The 17824-nt window shown below is 46.7% G+C and overlaps 1 protein-coding gene across 1 annotated transcript in view; it reads left to right on the forward strand.

The window, feature by feature from the left end:
- The window catches only part of PDE3B (phosphodiesterase 3B), a 569033-nt gene that overhangs the window by 511527 nt on the left and 39682 nt on the right, over positions 1-17824 (forward strand). Inside the window, exon 11 of the mRNA XM_030201042.1 lies at positions 12903-12998. Coding sequence (XP_030056902.1) covers positions 12903-12998 — 96 coding nt within the window. The remainder of the gene's footprint in view (positions 1-12902; positions 12999-17824) is intronic.

Below are 17824 nucleotides of genomic sequence, written 5' to 3' on the forward strand. Positions count from 1 at the left end.
AATCATTTCTTCATTTTAACTTGCATGTTTTATTGTTTACATAAATATTTGTTAGATGTTTAACCTAAGGTGTGGATGTCTGTAAGATTTTCCAGATGAACACATATATAGCATTATCAGCTCAACTATTTTAATAGGATGAAATACATTCTTGTGAGGAGCATGATAGTTGGACATCTGCATGTCCTTTGTTGCATTTTGAAAAGAAATCATGAAAGAAAACCTAGAACAGATTCATTTTAGGCTGTAATAATAATTTTCACTGTGATGGAGTTTCTGGTGCAAACTATATAGATGGTAGAGTTGCTAAAAAATAGTGATTATCAGTAAAGTTCATATAATAGTTAAGGGGATAACAACAGGGAAAACACCTGCAAGTAGCACATACCTTTAAAAATGTGTGTGGGGGGGTATGATAAACAGCAGAAATTACTAATACTAAGAAGAGTGATTGCAAAGGTTAAACATTGCCAGGCTGCTTGGTGCTGTTTTAAAACTATTGTGGAGAACTCGGACTATATGCATTAGAAAAGTTAGAAAGATTATTATGTTTAAATGGTGAGGTGAAAGAGGCAACTAAAGCCAAAAGGACATCTGCCAAAGAAATGGAAAGTGGATCACAATGAAGAAAATAGAAAAAGACATACGCAGTGGAAAGTTAATATAAAACTTAACAGCGGGCCAAACGAGAATTTGAAATGGTAGATGCCCGAAAGACAAAAAAATCAAAATTAATTCTTTCCATCGACAAGATTAAGCTATGCACATAAGCTGGTGACATCATCTGACAGCATTGGGGCAGAACTATTTTCCCAGAACATGTATAAAGTTTTGTGCATCTGTGGTCCTACCTGAGTGCTGTGATGTCTTTATTTTTCTGTTCTGCCAAAAAGATATAAAAACAGTTCCTCCGTGATCAAAATTCTTTGCCTCTGTGTGTTTCCAGTATTCATTTTTGTCAGCTCTTTATATACAACGTTTTGTTTTGCTTTTCTTTTTTGATCAAAATGTCCCAGATGAAGCCAGGGTTCCATTTTTCCTCATAGTGTGGGGAAAGCTTGAGAACTTCAATACTTAAAACAAAAATCCTGTGAACACCAATTTAACCTTTGGAGACTCACACAATTTCACTGTTCAATACTTCACTCTCCAATTTCTTAGTTTACAATTTTTTGTCTTATAATTCTCTAATTTTTAATTCTTGATTATTCTTTAAAGGAGGGGAAAAGCCTCAGCAGTCACAGGTTAATGCTGTGGAAACTAGGCATTGTCCATTTTACCCAGTCACTCTCAACATAATAACCACAGCTACCTACTGACTTGGACCAATCATCGGCAAAAATTTAAATGTGCTTTATCCTTGACCTGATCGGGATTGGGTTGAGGCTAAAGCACGTTTAACTTAAGTGCTGTTTTTTTGCTGTGTAATTAGATATCATATACATGAGTTTACTATATGTTTGCTGCAAGGATTGTGAAGAAATTGAAAAAGAAATTTTAAAAGACTATTGTGAGTTTATTGTCAATGATTGTTTCTAGTTAGTAGGTAGCTGTGGTTCTAATGTTGAGATTGACTGGGTAAAATGGACAATGCCTAGTTTCTACAGCATTAACCTGAGACTGCTGAGGCTTTTTACCTCCCTTTTAGAATAATCAATAGTTAGAGAATTGTAAGGCAACAAATTGTATATTAAGAAATTGGAGAGTGAAGAATTGAACAGTGAAATTGTGAGAGTCTTCAAAGGTTAAATTGGTGTCCACAGGATTTTTGTTTTAAGTTGAGCTTTTTTTGGTGGAATCGTTGAGGTTTTTTTTTGTTTAGAACTTCAACACTTGAAATGCTTACTTTGTCTGGGCTCAGACTTTAAACAGTTTGATTTCAAGATGAAGAGCACTTTTCCAAAACTCAGTCCGTTGTTTGTCACTTTTGAGCTCTGTGATTAATTAGTTCATCAAGGCAAGATTTATTTACTGTAGTTTATTCCTGTGCCAAAACTCACTATAGTTCAAAACTTGGAAATGAAATGGACTGATTGAATTTTGGAAAAGTGCTTTTCAGTTGTAGAAGACAGTATCTCCAGTAATCGAGAAGTTAAGCCAGTGCCGGGCAGATTTTTACAATCTGTGTCCCGAAAATGATAGATCCGGATCAAGCACGTCTATTTTTATCTCATTCATATTTGCTATGAGTTCAGGTGCTCCACAATCATCATTAAATGGAGAATAGACTCCCGTTTACTGAAAGATGAGAGAGAGCAGTTGCCTTTGCTGAGATTGGCAAGTTTTGCACATTTTAGCAGGTCCTTCTTGGTGGAACTTGCCTCCAAATCCCTGTACAGTGTCTTTGATACTTCAGCAAAAAAGGAGCCACACTAGGTTTCTCTCAGATCGGCACAGAACTTCTTGGAGGTTTCCATGCCCATAGTGCAGTTGTCTTCTGAACACTCGTACAGGTCGGAAAGGAATTGCATCATCTAAAGTTCCTTCCAAAGTACTGGAAAAGTCCAGACATGTTAGTGCCGACCTCTCTTAAGGTGCTTCTCCTAAGTACAGACCTATGCAGTGGTCCCCTTCAGAAGATTCTTTTTGCACTGACAGCATAGGTCCAGTGCAGATATCATCTTTCTTCAATCATCCTCTGCACAACAGTGATCTGTGTAGCCTCATGTAGCATCAAATCTGGTACTTGTCACAATAGCTGATAAATCTTGTTTCATCTATTTTATAGCCCCTTTTAGAGCAACCTGTTTATTCCTGCAAAAAATGTTCAACAGATTAGTTAAGTGCTGCTCTAAGGATTCTTGCCATCTGTTAAATTACAGCTGCTCAATGTAATGCCATATCAGTCCATTGGCATTGCTCTTGCGCATAGAGACAATTGTTCATTTCAAAATCTGATAGTCCCTTTAACTGTCTGCTTCTGACTCTGAATCACAAGAGGGCAATTCTCTACCCCCTACTCACTGTGCTCAGAGCTCTCCTTAATAACTTTAGAAGACTACCCATTCCCAGATTTTCTTCAATCCTCCATAGAAGCAGTAGACATGATAAGTGTCGCGTCTCTCGCGCTTGCCGCGCTCTCGAGGACCTTGGCATACCTTCAGGCTTCTTCCCCGGAAGCGCGGGGTTTGTGAGTCCTTTAGGCAAAATCACCTTCCAGGTAGAGAGGAGATAAGACTGGACCGGAACTCCGGACTGGAGTTCTACACCGGAACACTCGGAACTGGAACGCACCGGACGGGTGCGCACTGGAGTGGGGCCCACTGGACTGGACACACTGGAGTGGCCCCACTGGACTGAAACATACAGGGGTGAAACCCGCTGGACTGGAACACACTGGAGCGGAACCCGCGGAACTGGAACACCCTGGACCTAGGCTTCACCTACACTTGACTGCCTTCCCCCTCGGGTTGAGCCCTCAGGTTCTGGCAGCCGGTAGGACTTACAGGAACAGCAGGAATGAAGGTCCAGGGGTGCCCCCTGGCCCCTAGGCGAAGGCAAGGCAGACAAGCAGGGTCTGTCCGGGTTCTGGCAGTCGGCAGGATTCAACACTGTCTCTGGAGGTGGCTAGCAGGACGGCTAGCTGAAGTCACTGTCTCCGCAGGAGGGCTAGCAGGACGGCTAGCAGGAGATGCAACACTGTCTCTGGAGGTGGCTAGCAGGACGGCTAGCTTGAAGTCACTGTCTCCGCAGGAGGGCTAGCAGGAGATGCAACACTGTCTCTGGAGGTGGCTAGCAGGACGGCTAGCTTGAAGTCACTGTCTCCGCAGGACGGCTAGCAGGAGATGCAACACTGTCTCTGGAGGTGGCTAGCAGGACGGCTAGCTGAAGTCACTGTCTCCGCAGGAGGGCTAGCAGGACGGCTAGCAGGAGATGCAACACTGTCTCTGGAGGTGGCTAGCAGGACGGCTAGCTGAAGTCACTGTCTCCGCAGGAGGGCTAGCAGGAGATGCAACACTGTCTCTGGAGGTGGCTAGCAGGACGGCTAGCTGAAGTCACTGTCTCCGCAGGAGGGCTAGCAGGACGGCTAGCTGAACGGAACACAGTCTTGGGATAGTGGCTAGCAAGGGCGGCTAGTCTAACACTAGGAACAAACACAGTGAACTAGCAGAGCTATGCACAGGCTACAAGCCACACGGTGCCTAAGCTGGCTAGTCTATCACTGGAAACAAACACAGAGAACTAGCAGAGCTATGCACAGGCTACAAGCCAGACGGTGCCTAAGCTGGCTAGTCTACACTAGGAGCAAACACAGAGAACTAGCAGAGCTATGCACAGGCTACGAGCCAGACGGTGCCTAAGCTGGCTAGTCTACACTAGGAACAAACACAGAGAACTAGCAGAGCTATGCACAGGCTACAAGCCAGACGGTGCCTAAGCTAGCTAGTCAAACACTGGAAACAAACACAGAGAACTAGCAGAGCTATGCACAGGCTACAAGCCAGACGGTGCCTAAGCTAGCTAGTCAAACACTGGAAACAAACACAGCGAACTAGCAGAGCTATGCACAGGCTACAAGCCAGACGGTGCCTAAGCTAGCTAGTCAAACACTGGAAACAAACACAGAGAACTAGCAGAGCTATGCACAGGCTACAAGCCAGACAGTGCCTAAGCTAGCTAGTCTGGACAAACATAGAACACTAGCAAAGCTATACACAGGCTACAAGCCACACGGTGCCTAAGCTAGCTAGTCTGGACAAACATAGAACACTAGCAAAGCTATACACAGGCTACAAGCCACACGGTGCCTAAGCTAGCTAGTATACACAAACATAGAAACTCACTCAGAGCAAACACTGAAACTGTGTACAGGGCACTCTATACACCAGGACCTTTAGATGAGATGAGATGCAAAGGCCAGGACTGTAGTCTCCAAGTGACTAATAAAGCCCATCAACACCAGGGCCACAGCTGCAGCAATCACCTTGTGACCAAACAGAGGCTTGACACTCAGAGCAGGCATCCCATAGGAAGGAACAGCGGGAGCCATCTTGGATACTGGCAAAGAGGAGGAGGCGGCAGCCATCTTGGAAGAGGCAAAGCCCACACAGGTGAGGTTCAGTAAGGCAATCAGCACACAGAGCCAGAGAGAACCTAAGACAGACACAGACACAGAGACAAGCAGAAGCCAGCACAGACACTGACTCCCAGAAACAGGGTAAGTCTGAGGGTTGGCACGGCCACACACGGGACAGTATCCCCTCCTCAAGACCCCCCTCTCGGTCTCCCGGAGACGGTCAGGTATCCAGGGGTAACTATGGTGAAACTTCCTGATAGGTCTCAAAAGCCAGACATAGATCACTGGGCTGGAAGTCACAATGAAGTTCAAAACTGGCAGACAAACGTAGAACTTGTGACCAGGAAGCTCCTTCGAGTCACCACGGGACAACCTCAGGAACATGGATGCATCAAGAGGAACACAATTCAAAAGTAACCCTCCCCTGAGGGAACCCACAATGTCCTGAACCTCTTGGCAAATCCATAAAATGACAGGAACAGGGCTGGAGTCAGTACCCCAGCTGACATCAGAAGCTGGGCTGAGGCTCGAAGTGGCATTCCCATCTTGACAGGAGCTAGAAGTCTGAACAGAAATGGATCTGGAACTAGCCCCCGGGTTGGCATCCAACACGCAGCCGAGATAGGGACCCGGACTGGCCTCAACCCCTTGACTGGAACGGGAACTCAGCATACGGTCCGCCTCCTGACGGACACTGGAACTTAGGGCGACCTCAACCTCTTGGTCGGACCCGGAACTGGACACGGACTCAGCCTCCTGGCTGGAACTGGAACTCGGAACAGACTCAGCATCTTGGTTAGAACTGGAACTTGGAAAAGATTCAGCTGCAGGGCTGGACACACCCCTCTGGCCGGACTGGGACGTCTCTCTAACATTAGCTTCAGGCAGCGTCTGCCGAGCAGGGTTCAAGAGGAGACGGCCCTGGGATCCCCAGAGCATGCTAGCAGGCTGAAATGCAGAAAATGGGTTTCTCCGGGCCCCAAGCCGGTGAACATATCTTCTCTCAGCTCTTGCTTCGGAGGTCTTCTCCCAGGCTGAATCAAAACAAGGTCTATCACAGTCCTCTTGGAACGTCATCTCATCCTCAAGAGCAGACTCAATATCTTGGCTGACCTCTGCACTCGGTGCAGATTCAGCATCTTGACTGGAACTACAACTTGATCCAGACTCAGCATCTTGACTGGACTTGCAACTCGATCCAGACTCAGCATCTTGACTGGACTTGCAACTCGATCCAGACTCAGCATCTTGACTGGAATTGCAACTCGGTCCAGACTCAGCATCTTGACTGGACTTGCAACTCGCGACGCCCTCTGCCTCCTGGCAGGGACGGAACTTTAACTGAGGCTTGGCAGAACACACCCTTTGGACAGGGATCGGCGGCTCGATCTGAAGTGCCCCTCGAACTGGTCTTCGGAGCTTGATTGGAGGTGCCCTCAGGACTGGAAGCGGAGGTGCCACCTGAACCACCCTGTGGACTGGCACCGGAGACTTGGTGAGAAGCCCCCCTCGAACTGGACTCAGTGGCTTGACTGGACGGGTCACTTGAACAAGAACCGGAGACTTGACCCGAAGCGCCACTTGCACAGGAATCTGAGGCTCCATCGAAGGCTTCCCTCGGGCTAGACTCGGAGACTTCAGAGGGCGTACCATTTGGACGAGGACTGGAGGCTCGACCTGGAGCGCCACTTGCATAGGAATCCGAGGCTCCATCAAACGCCTTCCTCGGACTGGCCTCGGAGACTTCAAAGGGCGCACCACTTGGACGAGGACTGGAGGCTCGACCTGGAGCGCCACTTGCATAGGAATCCGAGGCTCCATCAAACGCCTTCCTCGGACTGGCCTCGGAGACTTAAGCTTCCTCATTACTTGGACTGGAATTGGAGGTTCAGTATGAAGCATCCCCTGGACTGGACTCAGGCGCTTAGGAGGCAGCGCTACTTGACCTGAGGTCAGGGGCTTGGTCCGACGCCTCCCTCGGCCCGACCTCAGCGGCTTGGCTGGAGGCTTCACTCGGAAAGGCTTCCAAGGCTCCACCGGAAACCCTCCTCGAACCGGACTCAGCATCGGTGGACTAGGATCCCGACGAAGAGCTACCCCACCATGGTACGGCCGGCTACTCGGCTGAGATGGTCGAAAAGACCCGGGCGGAGAACGTTCCCGGCGTCTTCTTTCGATCTCAGCCTCCGGAGTATCCCACAGAGCTGGGTCTTCCCGAAGTCTGAGGCGGTACTCACGGAGCGTGATGGCCGAATTCATGTCAGAAACTGGGTTATAGTGGTCAGAAACTGGGTTATAGTGGCCCAGACTCCGGTAGACACGCTTTCTCTCCGCTGCTGCTTCAGGAGTAGCCGTAAAGGCTGGATTCGACAGAAGTTCCTCTCGGTATTCCCACAGGCTTAAATAGGGATCCAAAATAGAAACTAGACTGTCCTTGGAATCAAAAAAAAAAATAATCAGAATTTCCCCTCGGATTGTCCATCGGGCACGGACATGGGCATGAAGCCCACCTGGACTGATGATCTCGCCGAACTCATGGCCTTTGCATCCTGTCGCGTCTCTCGCGCTTGCCGCGCTCTCGAGGACCTTGGCATACCTTCAGGCTTCTTCCCCGGAAGCGCGGGGTTTGTGAGTCCTTTAGGCAAAATCACCTTCCAGGTAGAGAGGAGATAAGACTGGACCGGAACTCCGGACTGGAGTTCTACACCGGAACACTCGGAACTGGAACGCACCGGACGGGTGCGCACTGGAGTGGGGCCCACTGGACTGGACACACTGGAGTGGCCCCACTGGACTGAAACATACAGGGGTGAAACCCGCTGGACTGGAACACACTGGAGCGGAACCCGCGGAACTGGAACACCCTGGACCTAGGCTTCACCTACACTTGACTGCCTTCCCCCTCGGGTTGAGCCCTCAGGTTCTGGCAGCCGGTAGGACTTACAGGAACAGCAGGAATGAAGGTCCAGGGGTGCCCCCTGGCCCCTAGGCGAAGGCAAGGCAGACAAGCAGGGTCTGTCCGGGTTCTGGCAGTCGGCAGGATTCAACACTGTCTCTGGAGGTGGCTAGCAGGACGGCTAGCTGAAGTCACTGTCTCCGCAGGAGGGCTAGCAGGAGATGCAACACTGTCTCTGGAGGTGGCTAGCAGGACGGCTAGCTGAAGTCACTGTCTCCGCAGGAGGGCTAGCAGGACGGCTAGCAGGAGATGCAACACTGTCTCTGGAGGTGGCTAGCAGGACGGCTAGCTGAAGTCACTGTCTCCGCAGGAGGGCTAGCAGGACGGCTAGCAGGAGATGCAACACTGTCTCTGGAGGTGGCTAGCAGGACGGCTAGCTGAAGTCACTGTCTCCGCAGGAGGGCTAGCAGGACGGCTAGCTGAACAGAACACAGTCTTGGGATAGTGGCTAGCAAGGGCGGCTAGTCTAACACTAGGAACAAACACAGTGAACTAGCAGAGCTATGCACAGGCTACAAGCCACACGGTGCCTAAGCTGGCTAGTCTATCACTGGAAACAAACACAGAGAACTAGCAGAGCTATGCACAGGCTACAAGCCAGACGGTGCCTAAGCTGGCTAGTCTACACTAGGAGCAAACACAGAGAACTAGCAGAGCTATGCACAGGCTACGAGCCAGACGGTGCCTAAGCTGGCTAGTCTACACTAGGAACAAACACAGAGAACTAGCAGAGCTATGCACAGGCTACAAGCCAGACGGTGCCTAAGCTAATTAGTCATGCACTGGAAACAAACACAGAGAACTAGCAGAGCTATGCACAGGCTACAAGCCAGACGGTGCCTAAGCTAGCTAGTCAAACACTGGAAACAAACACAGCGAACTAGCAGAGCTATGCACAGGCTACAAGCCAGACGGTGCCTAAGCTAGCTAGTCAAACACTGGAAACAAACACAGAGAACTAGCAGAGCTATGCACAGGCTACAAGCCAGACGGTGCCTAAGCTAGCTAGTCTGGACAAACATAGAACAATAGCAAAGCTATACACAGGCTACAAGCCACACGGTGCCTAAGCTAGCTAGTCTGGACAAACATAGAACACTAGCAAAGCTATACACAGGCTACAAGCCACACGGTGCCTAAGCTAGCTAGTATACACAAACATAGAAACTCACTCAGAGCAAACACTGAAACTGTGTACAGGGCACTCTATACACCAGGACCTTTAGATGAGATGAGATGCAAAGGCCAGGACTGTAGTCTCCAAGTGACTAATAAAGCCCATCAACACCAGGGCCACAGCTGCAGCAATCACCTTGTGACCAAACAGAGGCTTGACACTCAGAGCAGGCATCCCATAGGAAGGAACAGCGGGAGCCATCTTGGATACTGGCAAAGAGGAGGAGGCGGCAGCCATCTTGGAAGAGGCAAAGCCCACACAGGTGAGGTTCAGTAAGGCAATCAGCACACAGAGCCAGAGAGAACCTAAGACAGACACAGACACAGAGACAAGCAGAAGCCAGCACAGACACTGACTCCCAGAAACAGGGTAAGTCTGAGGGTTGGCACGGCCACAGACGGGACAATAAGTAGTAGTAGTAGTAGTAGAAGAGTTCAGTACTAGAATTCCTTGTGGCCCTTCTTTTCCTCTTGTGAAAATTATTTCTTGTTGAAGATTCATTCAGCACGTGGCCAGGGAGATCCCCATCCTCCTACTACAGGAAGCAGAACTGTATTCAAATGTTTTTAGGATCATGAAGAACCTGCTTAGATTTTTGGATAATGTGGCCCAAAAATGCAAATAACTAGAGGACCTCAGATCACTATAGCTATATTAATCCTTGGCCCTCTACAAGAGTAACAGCTTCATATGTGGCAGTCCCCACTTACCACTCAGCCTGTTTCAAGAAAATATACATAAAGCATTATATTCAATCAGTACCTTGTTTCAATAAAGCCCAGCCATCTCGTTCTTCAGTGCTAGCTGATCCAGCAACGAAGAAATCAATAAAATGTAGAGTTTTTTCAAAATGCTAGCTGATAAAGACCCTTGGTTGTTGGATAATTTGGACAAGAAAGTATTCCACAGTGCAGTGCTTTCAGCCTGCATTGCAGCTCATCAGCTTTATATTATGCAACATATGCATATCATTTTTTGGAAAGTACAAGATTTTCTATCCAGCCTGTTTCCACTGTCCTATTCTGAACTGGCAGCTATCCTAACCAAAGCAGATGAGTGTAGAACTCATCTTATCTGCTCAGTGTATATGATGTCTTTGATACATTGTCTACAATTTCAGCTTTCACCAGTCTTGCATGGGTGCATGTGTCCAGCCTTCAAGAAGACATTCATACAAGACTATCAGATGCTCCCCTGTAAGAGAGGTTCTCTGTTTAGTAACAAAGTAAAGCAGACTGTGGATATCATTAAGTTCCACTTACCTTGTTTATAATACCTCTCAACACCTCTACATTGTCTTATAGATGAACAAGCGCATCCCAGTACCACAGAATTTCCTACTGCAGTATAAGAGATTTTGTTCCTTTTGCCAGTCAACCACAACAAACTCAGTATCCCAGTTTTCATTAAGCCTCATCAAGGAGGAGGGCAAATTAAGCAAGCCATGCCTGCACAACTAAAGCAGCCGCCTTCTTTTTGAGTGCCCTGTACAGTCACACAGTGTCTTCCAGAATAAACATACTGCCCTATTTGTAGTAAGGTGAGTACATTTCTTTCTTTGGTACTGGGAACAGATTACAAAAGATTTCTAGTAACATCATAAAAGTGGGCTGCTATTCCTTCTGATTTCGATTTCTGCCATCAGATCAATCTTTGGCATGATCACATATGCTTCAAGCCCATTCCCATCCGCTGCAGGAAGAAGTAACTCTTCTCCTACAGTTCAAAGAAGTAGAACCCATTCCTGTTCAAGAAAGGAAATCAGAACTCCTATTCCATGTACTTCCTGATCCCCAAGAAGACAAGGAGTTTGTGCCCTGTATTAGATATTTAGGATGTCAACCGATTCCTTTACATGTAAAAGCTCAAGATGAACATTCTTCACTCCACCTACTTAAACAAGAGATACTGACTCTGTTGAATGGATCTCAGAAATGCTTATACACATATCCCTGTCCATCCATACTGCAATTCATTCTGCACATAATCACTAGCAGTAATAAAGAGCTTCCTTTTGGTCTCCCCCCCCCCCCCCAGTGTCTGAAGAACCAGGCTCCACAAAAATGCAATGCACAGGCAAGGAGCAGAGACAGCAAAGAAAAGAGAGAGATTCTGAATTCAAGGATCCATCAGTTGGGATAAGCCAAAATTTTATTAAATAAAATTGCTCATTTATCTGTGTCTACTGACCTGCCCAGCCCCTATATTTTGGCGAATGTGCTTGCATCAGGGATCCAAAGGATCTATCAACATGTAGACATAGATAAAAACATAAATATACATAAATATATTAAATTAATGTATTATAAAAATAATCTTTAAAATGTATACGCTCACTAAAAAGTATACCATAATTTGTTAAATACCATACACAAACAATTTGGTCAATTAGTAATTAGACATTGTAAATGAAAGTAATGTGTATAAACAAAATAATTTACAAAGGACAACACAAATATTTATCAGTTGTATTTCATATATTAAAAAAGCATACACCAATATTGAATGGTACCAGGGTTGCCCCAATTCTTGTATAAAATGGGTGGCCTATAAAAACTGCAGTTTTCTTATCTAAATAAAAAAAAATGTCCGTATCAAGCATACACAGTATGGTAGTGTCAGTTATGCTATACTAAACCCTATATGTGGAAATGTAAACATATCTCATAAAATAAAATTATTTTAGCTAAATTAAGAGTGGGTAAGCAAGTTCTGCTACAGTATATGCAGCTGGTGTTAGTCCTTGTGTGTGTGACTAGCTAGCTATTTGCTTCTTCCATTAAAAGCTTGGGAGAAAAGCCAAGCTTTTACTTGTTTCCAGAAGTAGAGATAGGCTTAGCTTTATATAAGACTTTCTGGGAGTGTGTTCCAATGTGTGGGTATTAGAACAGAGGAGGCTTGTTGTCCGGCATCACATCATGTGATTGCATTTGAAGAGTGTGCTGTTATAGAAATTCCTTGGGGAGGACAAATGTGTAGAGGAAAATCCTATTGTTTAAGCACTCTGGCCTATTTTCTTAGACACAGAGTTTTAAATTTAGTGCTGTATTGTACTGGTAGCTAGTGAGGTTTTTGCAGGAACGGTGTGATATGATCACATTGCATTCATCCTTCTAGCAGTTGTGCTACAGCATTCTAAGTCTTTTGGAGCTGGTGCAAACTCTTTGTAGAAAGACCATTGCAGAGTGCATTACAGTAATCCAGCTTTGATTTTATCATGGAATGAATGCAATCATACTTTAATCTAAATGTAATCATACTTTAGTCTAAAAAATGAAACATTGTGCTGTGGGGATGCAAAAATCTAAGGGCCAAATGCATTTTTAGAGGGTTGATCTAACACTCAACAAACTGGAGAAAGAACAATATCATTCAAATATCTGCCAGGCTTTAATAACAGACATTATCAAAGAGTAGCATTTTTCATATAATCAGAAGGTCAAGGACAAGGAGTAGAGCTTGAAGCTCCATAGAAATGCAAAATACTACTTTTTAACTTCATTTTTTTAATGAGAGAGTAGTGGGGCACCTAGTCTAAAGGAGGTGATTAGGAGTCAGAGCAATGGCAGAATTCAGATATCCATGGAGTAGAAACAAAGGTACTTCTTACAGGGAGGAAAACCATCTCAGACTTGAGACTAAGGCCTGTGATAGTACATGAGAGAGGCATAAATGGACAAATAATATTTTGTGTGTAAGCCTTTATAGAACCTTATGTAATAATATGCATTTCATGTAAACTTTGATTTTAGATCACAATCGTACACATGCCACAGATGTCCTTCATGCGGTATGGTATCTGACAACACGGCCTATTCCTGGATTTCAACAAGTCCACAGTGATACAGGTGTGGATCTGTACCTTTTCCTCCCTCTATTTGTAAATACACAATTTTATTGCAATATTGCTAGAAAATATTTTTCTGGAATGTATTTAAATTTTAAATAGCCAAGAACGCACAATTAGGAAACTGCACGTGGAAGCTTACAGTTCATAGGCATTGGATCAGTATGGGGATCACCCTGGCCCCACAAAAACATATCTTTGATGTATTAGTTCCCCACCTCCACAGTCTGACATCTCCCTTCCTTCCCTTCCCTGTGGTCCAGCTTCTCTCACTGTCCTCCCCCACGACCCTCCAAACTTGCCTTTGGTGAACAGCAGCAGTGCTAAAGACATGTTGTCTCCAGCAAGCCTGGGGTATTTCCTTTGTCATGTCCTGCCACCTCTGACACACATTCCTGTTTCTGGTAGGGCGGGAGGAAGGCTCCAAGCCCACTAGAGAAAGGGTGTATTTAGCTGCTACTGCTGGCCACAAAAAAACAAGCTTCAAGGACCACCCAGAGGAGTAGAAAGGAGAGAGAGGAGAAGGATGCCAGGACCTGCTATAGAACTAGGAGGAGGGAGAGATAATGAACCTGCAAGAGGTGTAACAGAAGGGAAGAAAGAGAGGGGGAAACTTACTGGATCCTCGGGGACAGGAGCAGGAGAAAGGGAAGAGAGGGGAGAGATGCTGGCTTGGGAAGGAAGGAGGGGACCAGGAGGAAAGGATAAGAAATGGTGAGATGATGACCCAGGGGATGAGGGACAGAAGGGAAGAAAAGGGAGATGGAGTGATGCTTGTCCTGGGGAGGGGAGAGACAAGAGGGAAGAATCAGAGATGCTGGCCCCAAGAGGGAGGAAGGGAAGAGTGAAGGGAAAAACTAGTTATGTGGAGGGGGAGAGATAGGGACACAGAGGGCAATCCTGGAGACTTTTGGGGGGAAGAATAGAGACACAGGGGGGGAAAGCTGAACATGAGGAATTGCCATATTAGGTCAGACAAAAGATTCATCCAGCTCCATATCTTGTTTTTATCAATGGCCAACCCAAGTCATAAGTACCTGGCATAATCCCAGGGATGCAAGGGTAAGGTAACAAATGGGAGGTACTGTCAGATGGGAGAGAGAGGAGAAGGAGCCTGATGCTAGGGCAGAGAGAAAGGAGCTCAGGTTACAAAGGGACTGAGGATAGGGGTTGGAAAAGGAACTTAATGCTGGAGCTAGGGATGGGGTTGGGGCAGAGCTGAGGGTAAGGGCAAAGCTTTGCCCCTCCCCCCCCCCCCCAAACAAAAAGGCTTTCAGCTGCCCTTTGCACAGTTTTAAGGCAGAGCTGCATATATTGGCCTCCAATTTCAATACTTAGCCCTTTTTGGAACAACAATTAATGGTTCCATTTGTTTGGTAAGTAGGTATTACTATATAAGATTAGTACTCAATTCATTTTTGGGTCAGTAAGTTTAACTTCAGTTGCACCAACTAGGGTATGAAGAAAGAACTTGAGCTAGATAGAAATCTAGTTCTTCTGTTTGAGAGTAGGTCATCTGTATTTTGTCACCTACATTGTTATCCAAGTGAAGAGTTGCAATAACTGCTTGATTATTTATTTAAGAAAATTGACTACCTACATTGTGAGTGAACAAAAGGATGATAAGCACATTAGAAAGTAAAGGGAATGGAAGTCATAAAGTCTCATTCTTTAGTATCCTTTGTCTTGGAGCCAGACAAGATCTTGGTAATGAGATTATTTTTTAGGCCAGAAGATGGAGATATTTCTTCATACTTATTTCCCATTTGAGATTCAATAAAGATCATTTTGAGGAAGATGAAATAAGGTGCTGTCTTTGCGGGATGCCTTCAGTTTGTGCTTTCCAGATGGCCAAAAGAGAAAACAGAATGTTAGGAATTATTAGGAAAGAAATAGAAAATAAAGCAAAGGATAGCATTATGCCTCTATCACTCCATGGTGCAACTGCGCCTTGAGAATTAATGTTAATTTAATATATTTGCACATTTATATTCCGCTTAACCAAAAGTATTGATTAAAGGTGGATTACAGTCATTTTAATATTGAAGTCTTATAATAATAGACTGTAAGGGGGAAGTTATCAAGCTCTGCGTTAGGTCTTTAAATCATGTTATTTGCCCCTTAACATAATTCAAAGGGCCCTAATGCAATTTGACTTATTTACCATGGTGATATTTAAGTTGCAACGGGTTACATAGTAATGAGATGCCAAATTTTAAAATGCACATGAAGCAGCTCATTACTATCAGGCTTATTTTCAAAAGAGAAGGGCGCCCATCTTTCGACACAAATCGGGAGATGGGCGTCCTTCTCCCAGGTTTGTCCAAGTCGGCATAATCGAAAGCCGATTTAGGGCATTCCCAACTGCTTTCCGTCATGGGGACGATCAAAGTTCCCAGGGGCGTGTCGGAAGCATAGTGAAGGCGGGACTGGGGCGTGCTTAACACATGGGCGTCATCGGCCGATAATGGAAAAAAGGCGGGAGGGGGCCAGAGCCCGAGGTTGGGGGCATATTTTGAGTGCCACCCCGCCGCCAACCCCCCCCCCCCCCCACCACCACTCCTTGCTTCGCTTTGCTTCACCCCACCACCGCCTCAGGCCTTCTCGCCTCACCTTCTCCCCCCACCGCCTCACACCTTCTTGCACCCCCCTAGCCTCGCAAATACTGAGAAGGAGCGTCAGCGTGCACAGGACAGGAGGAAGAAGAAGAGCAGGGCAGGAACGCGGCTGCGCCGGAGAGGGCGCTGCAGAAGGCTTCGGCTGGTGGGAGTTGGGGACCCCTGCCAGCCAAACCAGGGGCCCAGACATAATTTGCAGGGGCCCAGGCCCCCATGGCCCCCCGTAGCTATACCCCTGCCTCCCGGTCTTCAGAGCTATAGCCTTCCTCACCAGTAAAAAACAAAAACAAAAAAAACAAGAGAACTCCTTTGCCTTCATTCGGTGTTAAAAAAACAAACAAACCAAAAAAACCAAACCAGAAGATTTCTGACAGGACCAGTACAGGGTTTCCCTGTCTTAGTGCTGTGCTTTCAGTCTGTGTGCTGGTTAGGCAGCAGACTGCTGCGTCGGTGGGACTCTGTTTCTCTTCTGGAAACACCTGCTGTTCGGTGAGTCCCTGCCTTTCTCTTTTTGATGCAGGGGTACCGTGCTTTAGTGTGGGCGATGCTGGCATTTGAAAGCTGTCCCCACTGCGGTAGCAGGTGCTCCGCAGCGGGCCTTTGTGTGGTGGCGTGTTTGAATGCTGGGGAGGGAAGTGCTGAAGGTCCCCTTTCCAAGCAGCCTTTTCCCGAGCTAAAATGGCAGGAATGACTGCCTTTTTGCCGGTGCGGCCCCCTCTTTTCTCCTGATATCGGCTCTGATACTTTCCTGCCCTGCGGCCTTGATGGCGGCGGGGGGGGGGGGGGGGGGGTCGGCTTCTCCTAAAGGACCTTGTGTTCCATTAGAGACTGCTGCCTTTGGTTTCCTTTACCAAAATCACTGTTGTCAGAAACTGTTTGCATGTAGCTGGGGCAGTGGCACAAATTCTTCTTAAACTGTCCCCACTATGCAAGGGGATCCAAGGGAAGGACAGAACTACTTTAAGCTGTTTCTATATCTTCTGAGCAGGATCTCCTCTGCTCTGGGACCCTTAATTTGAACCTTTCTTCTTAAGAGAGCTTGGCCTCAGTAGCCCTTTTCGTGATTGGGGAAGTTTTTATGCCCATCTCAGGCAGATGGGTTCTAGATGGCTAAGTTTTCCAGAAGGAATCTGGTGCGCCTGGGTTTTTTTTTTTTTTTTTTGTCAGGATACACATCAGCCACTCTGGGGGCTTCTGACCTTCCCCTGAACTCATTCTACTGCTCTGTATGCCTATATGTTGCAGAAGTCTGGTAGGGGAACTGACAGTTCCCTTTTAGTTCAGCCTTTGGAGTTTTCTGGCTTGTTCCCTGTCTCAGACCCTGCCCTGAAGAGGGGATGTTTTCTCTCCAGCTCAGCAGTAAGGTACATTGCTCCCCTGTCTTCTTTTCTGATGGAGTATTTTTAGGGCAGTCCCTTTCTGCACAAAGGCAGCAAGTATCACCTGAGCTGGAAAGCCATGTTTGCCAAAGTGGGTACATTGATAGCAATAGGCATCATTGTCTGTGGTGAGTTTAGATTTTCTTATAGTTCCTTTGTTGGCTAAGGCTGTTCCTGGTGTGGGAAACAGTGAACAGCATCGGAGCAGGGCTCCTTGTATGTTGGGCCTCTGAAAAGGCCTAGTTAGTATTTTTATTTACAGACTTTTTTGTCCCCTCAGTTTTTCTCTGAGGGCAGTTGCTTGAACAGCTTGGAGGTTTCCTTCCTTCCTTTGTGAAACTCTTTTTATACTGGCAGTACAGGCATTGCCTATGAGCACACCACCCTGATCTCTGATCTTGGAAGCTCAGCAGGGTTGGGCCTGGCTGGTTTCTACCTGGATGGGAGACTGCCTGGGAATACCAGCATCCTCATGATCAAAAGCAAACACCGGTGCTAGAGGCTGTTAGCGCCGTACTAGCGCCAGTGTTTGCTACCGCCTCATGATTAGAGCCCTCGAGTGTGTGAAACAACGCGTTTGAGGGCTCTTTGCGCAAGTAGCATACTAATGCATGCTAAACAGGGCTTAGCGCATTCATCCCCAATGATCAGCAGCCAGCGCACCAAAATTTGGGTCGCTGGCCGCGGAAAACCCTTTGCCAGCTCCAAGCTGGCGTTAGGGTTTGCCGATCTTTGGGGAGGAATGGTGAGCCCTGTCCAGCATGCTGGCAGGCCCCCATTCCCCCTCCCCCCCCCAAAGCAAACTGCAAACGGGGTTGGAGGACCGGTGG

Source organism: Microcaecilia unicolor, chromosome 4 (assembly GCF_901765095.1).
Source record: "Microcaecilia unicolor chromosome 4, aMicUni1.1, whole genome shotgun sequence".
In the NCBI taxonomy this organism is placed as follows: domain Eukaryota; kingdom Metazoa; phylum Chordata; class Amphibia; order Gymnophiona; family Siphonopidae; genus Microcaecilia; species Microcaecilia unicolor.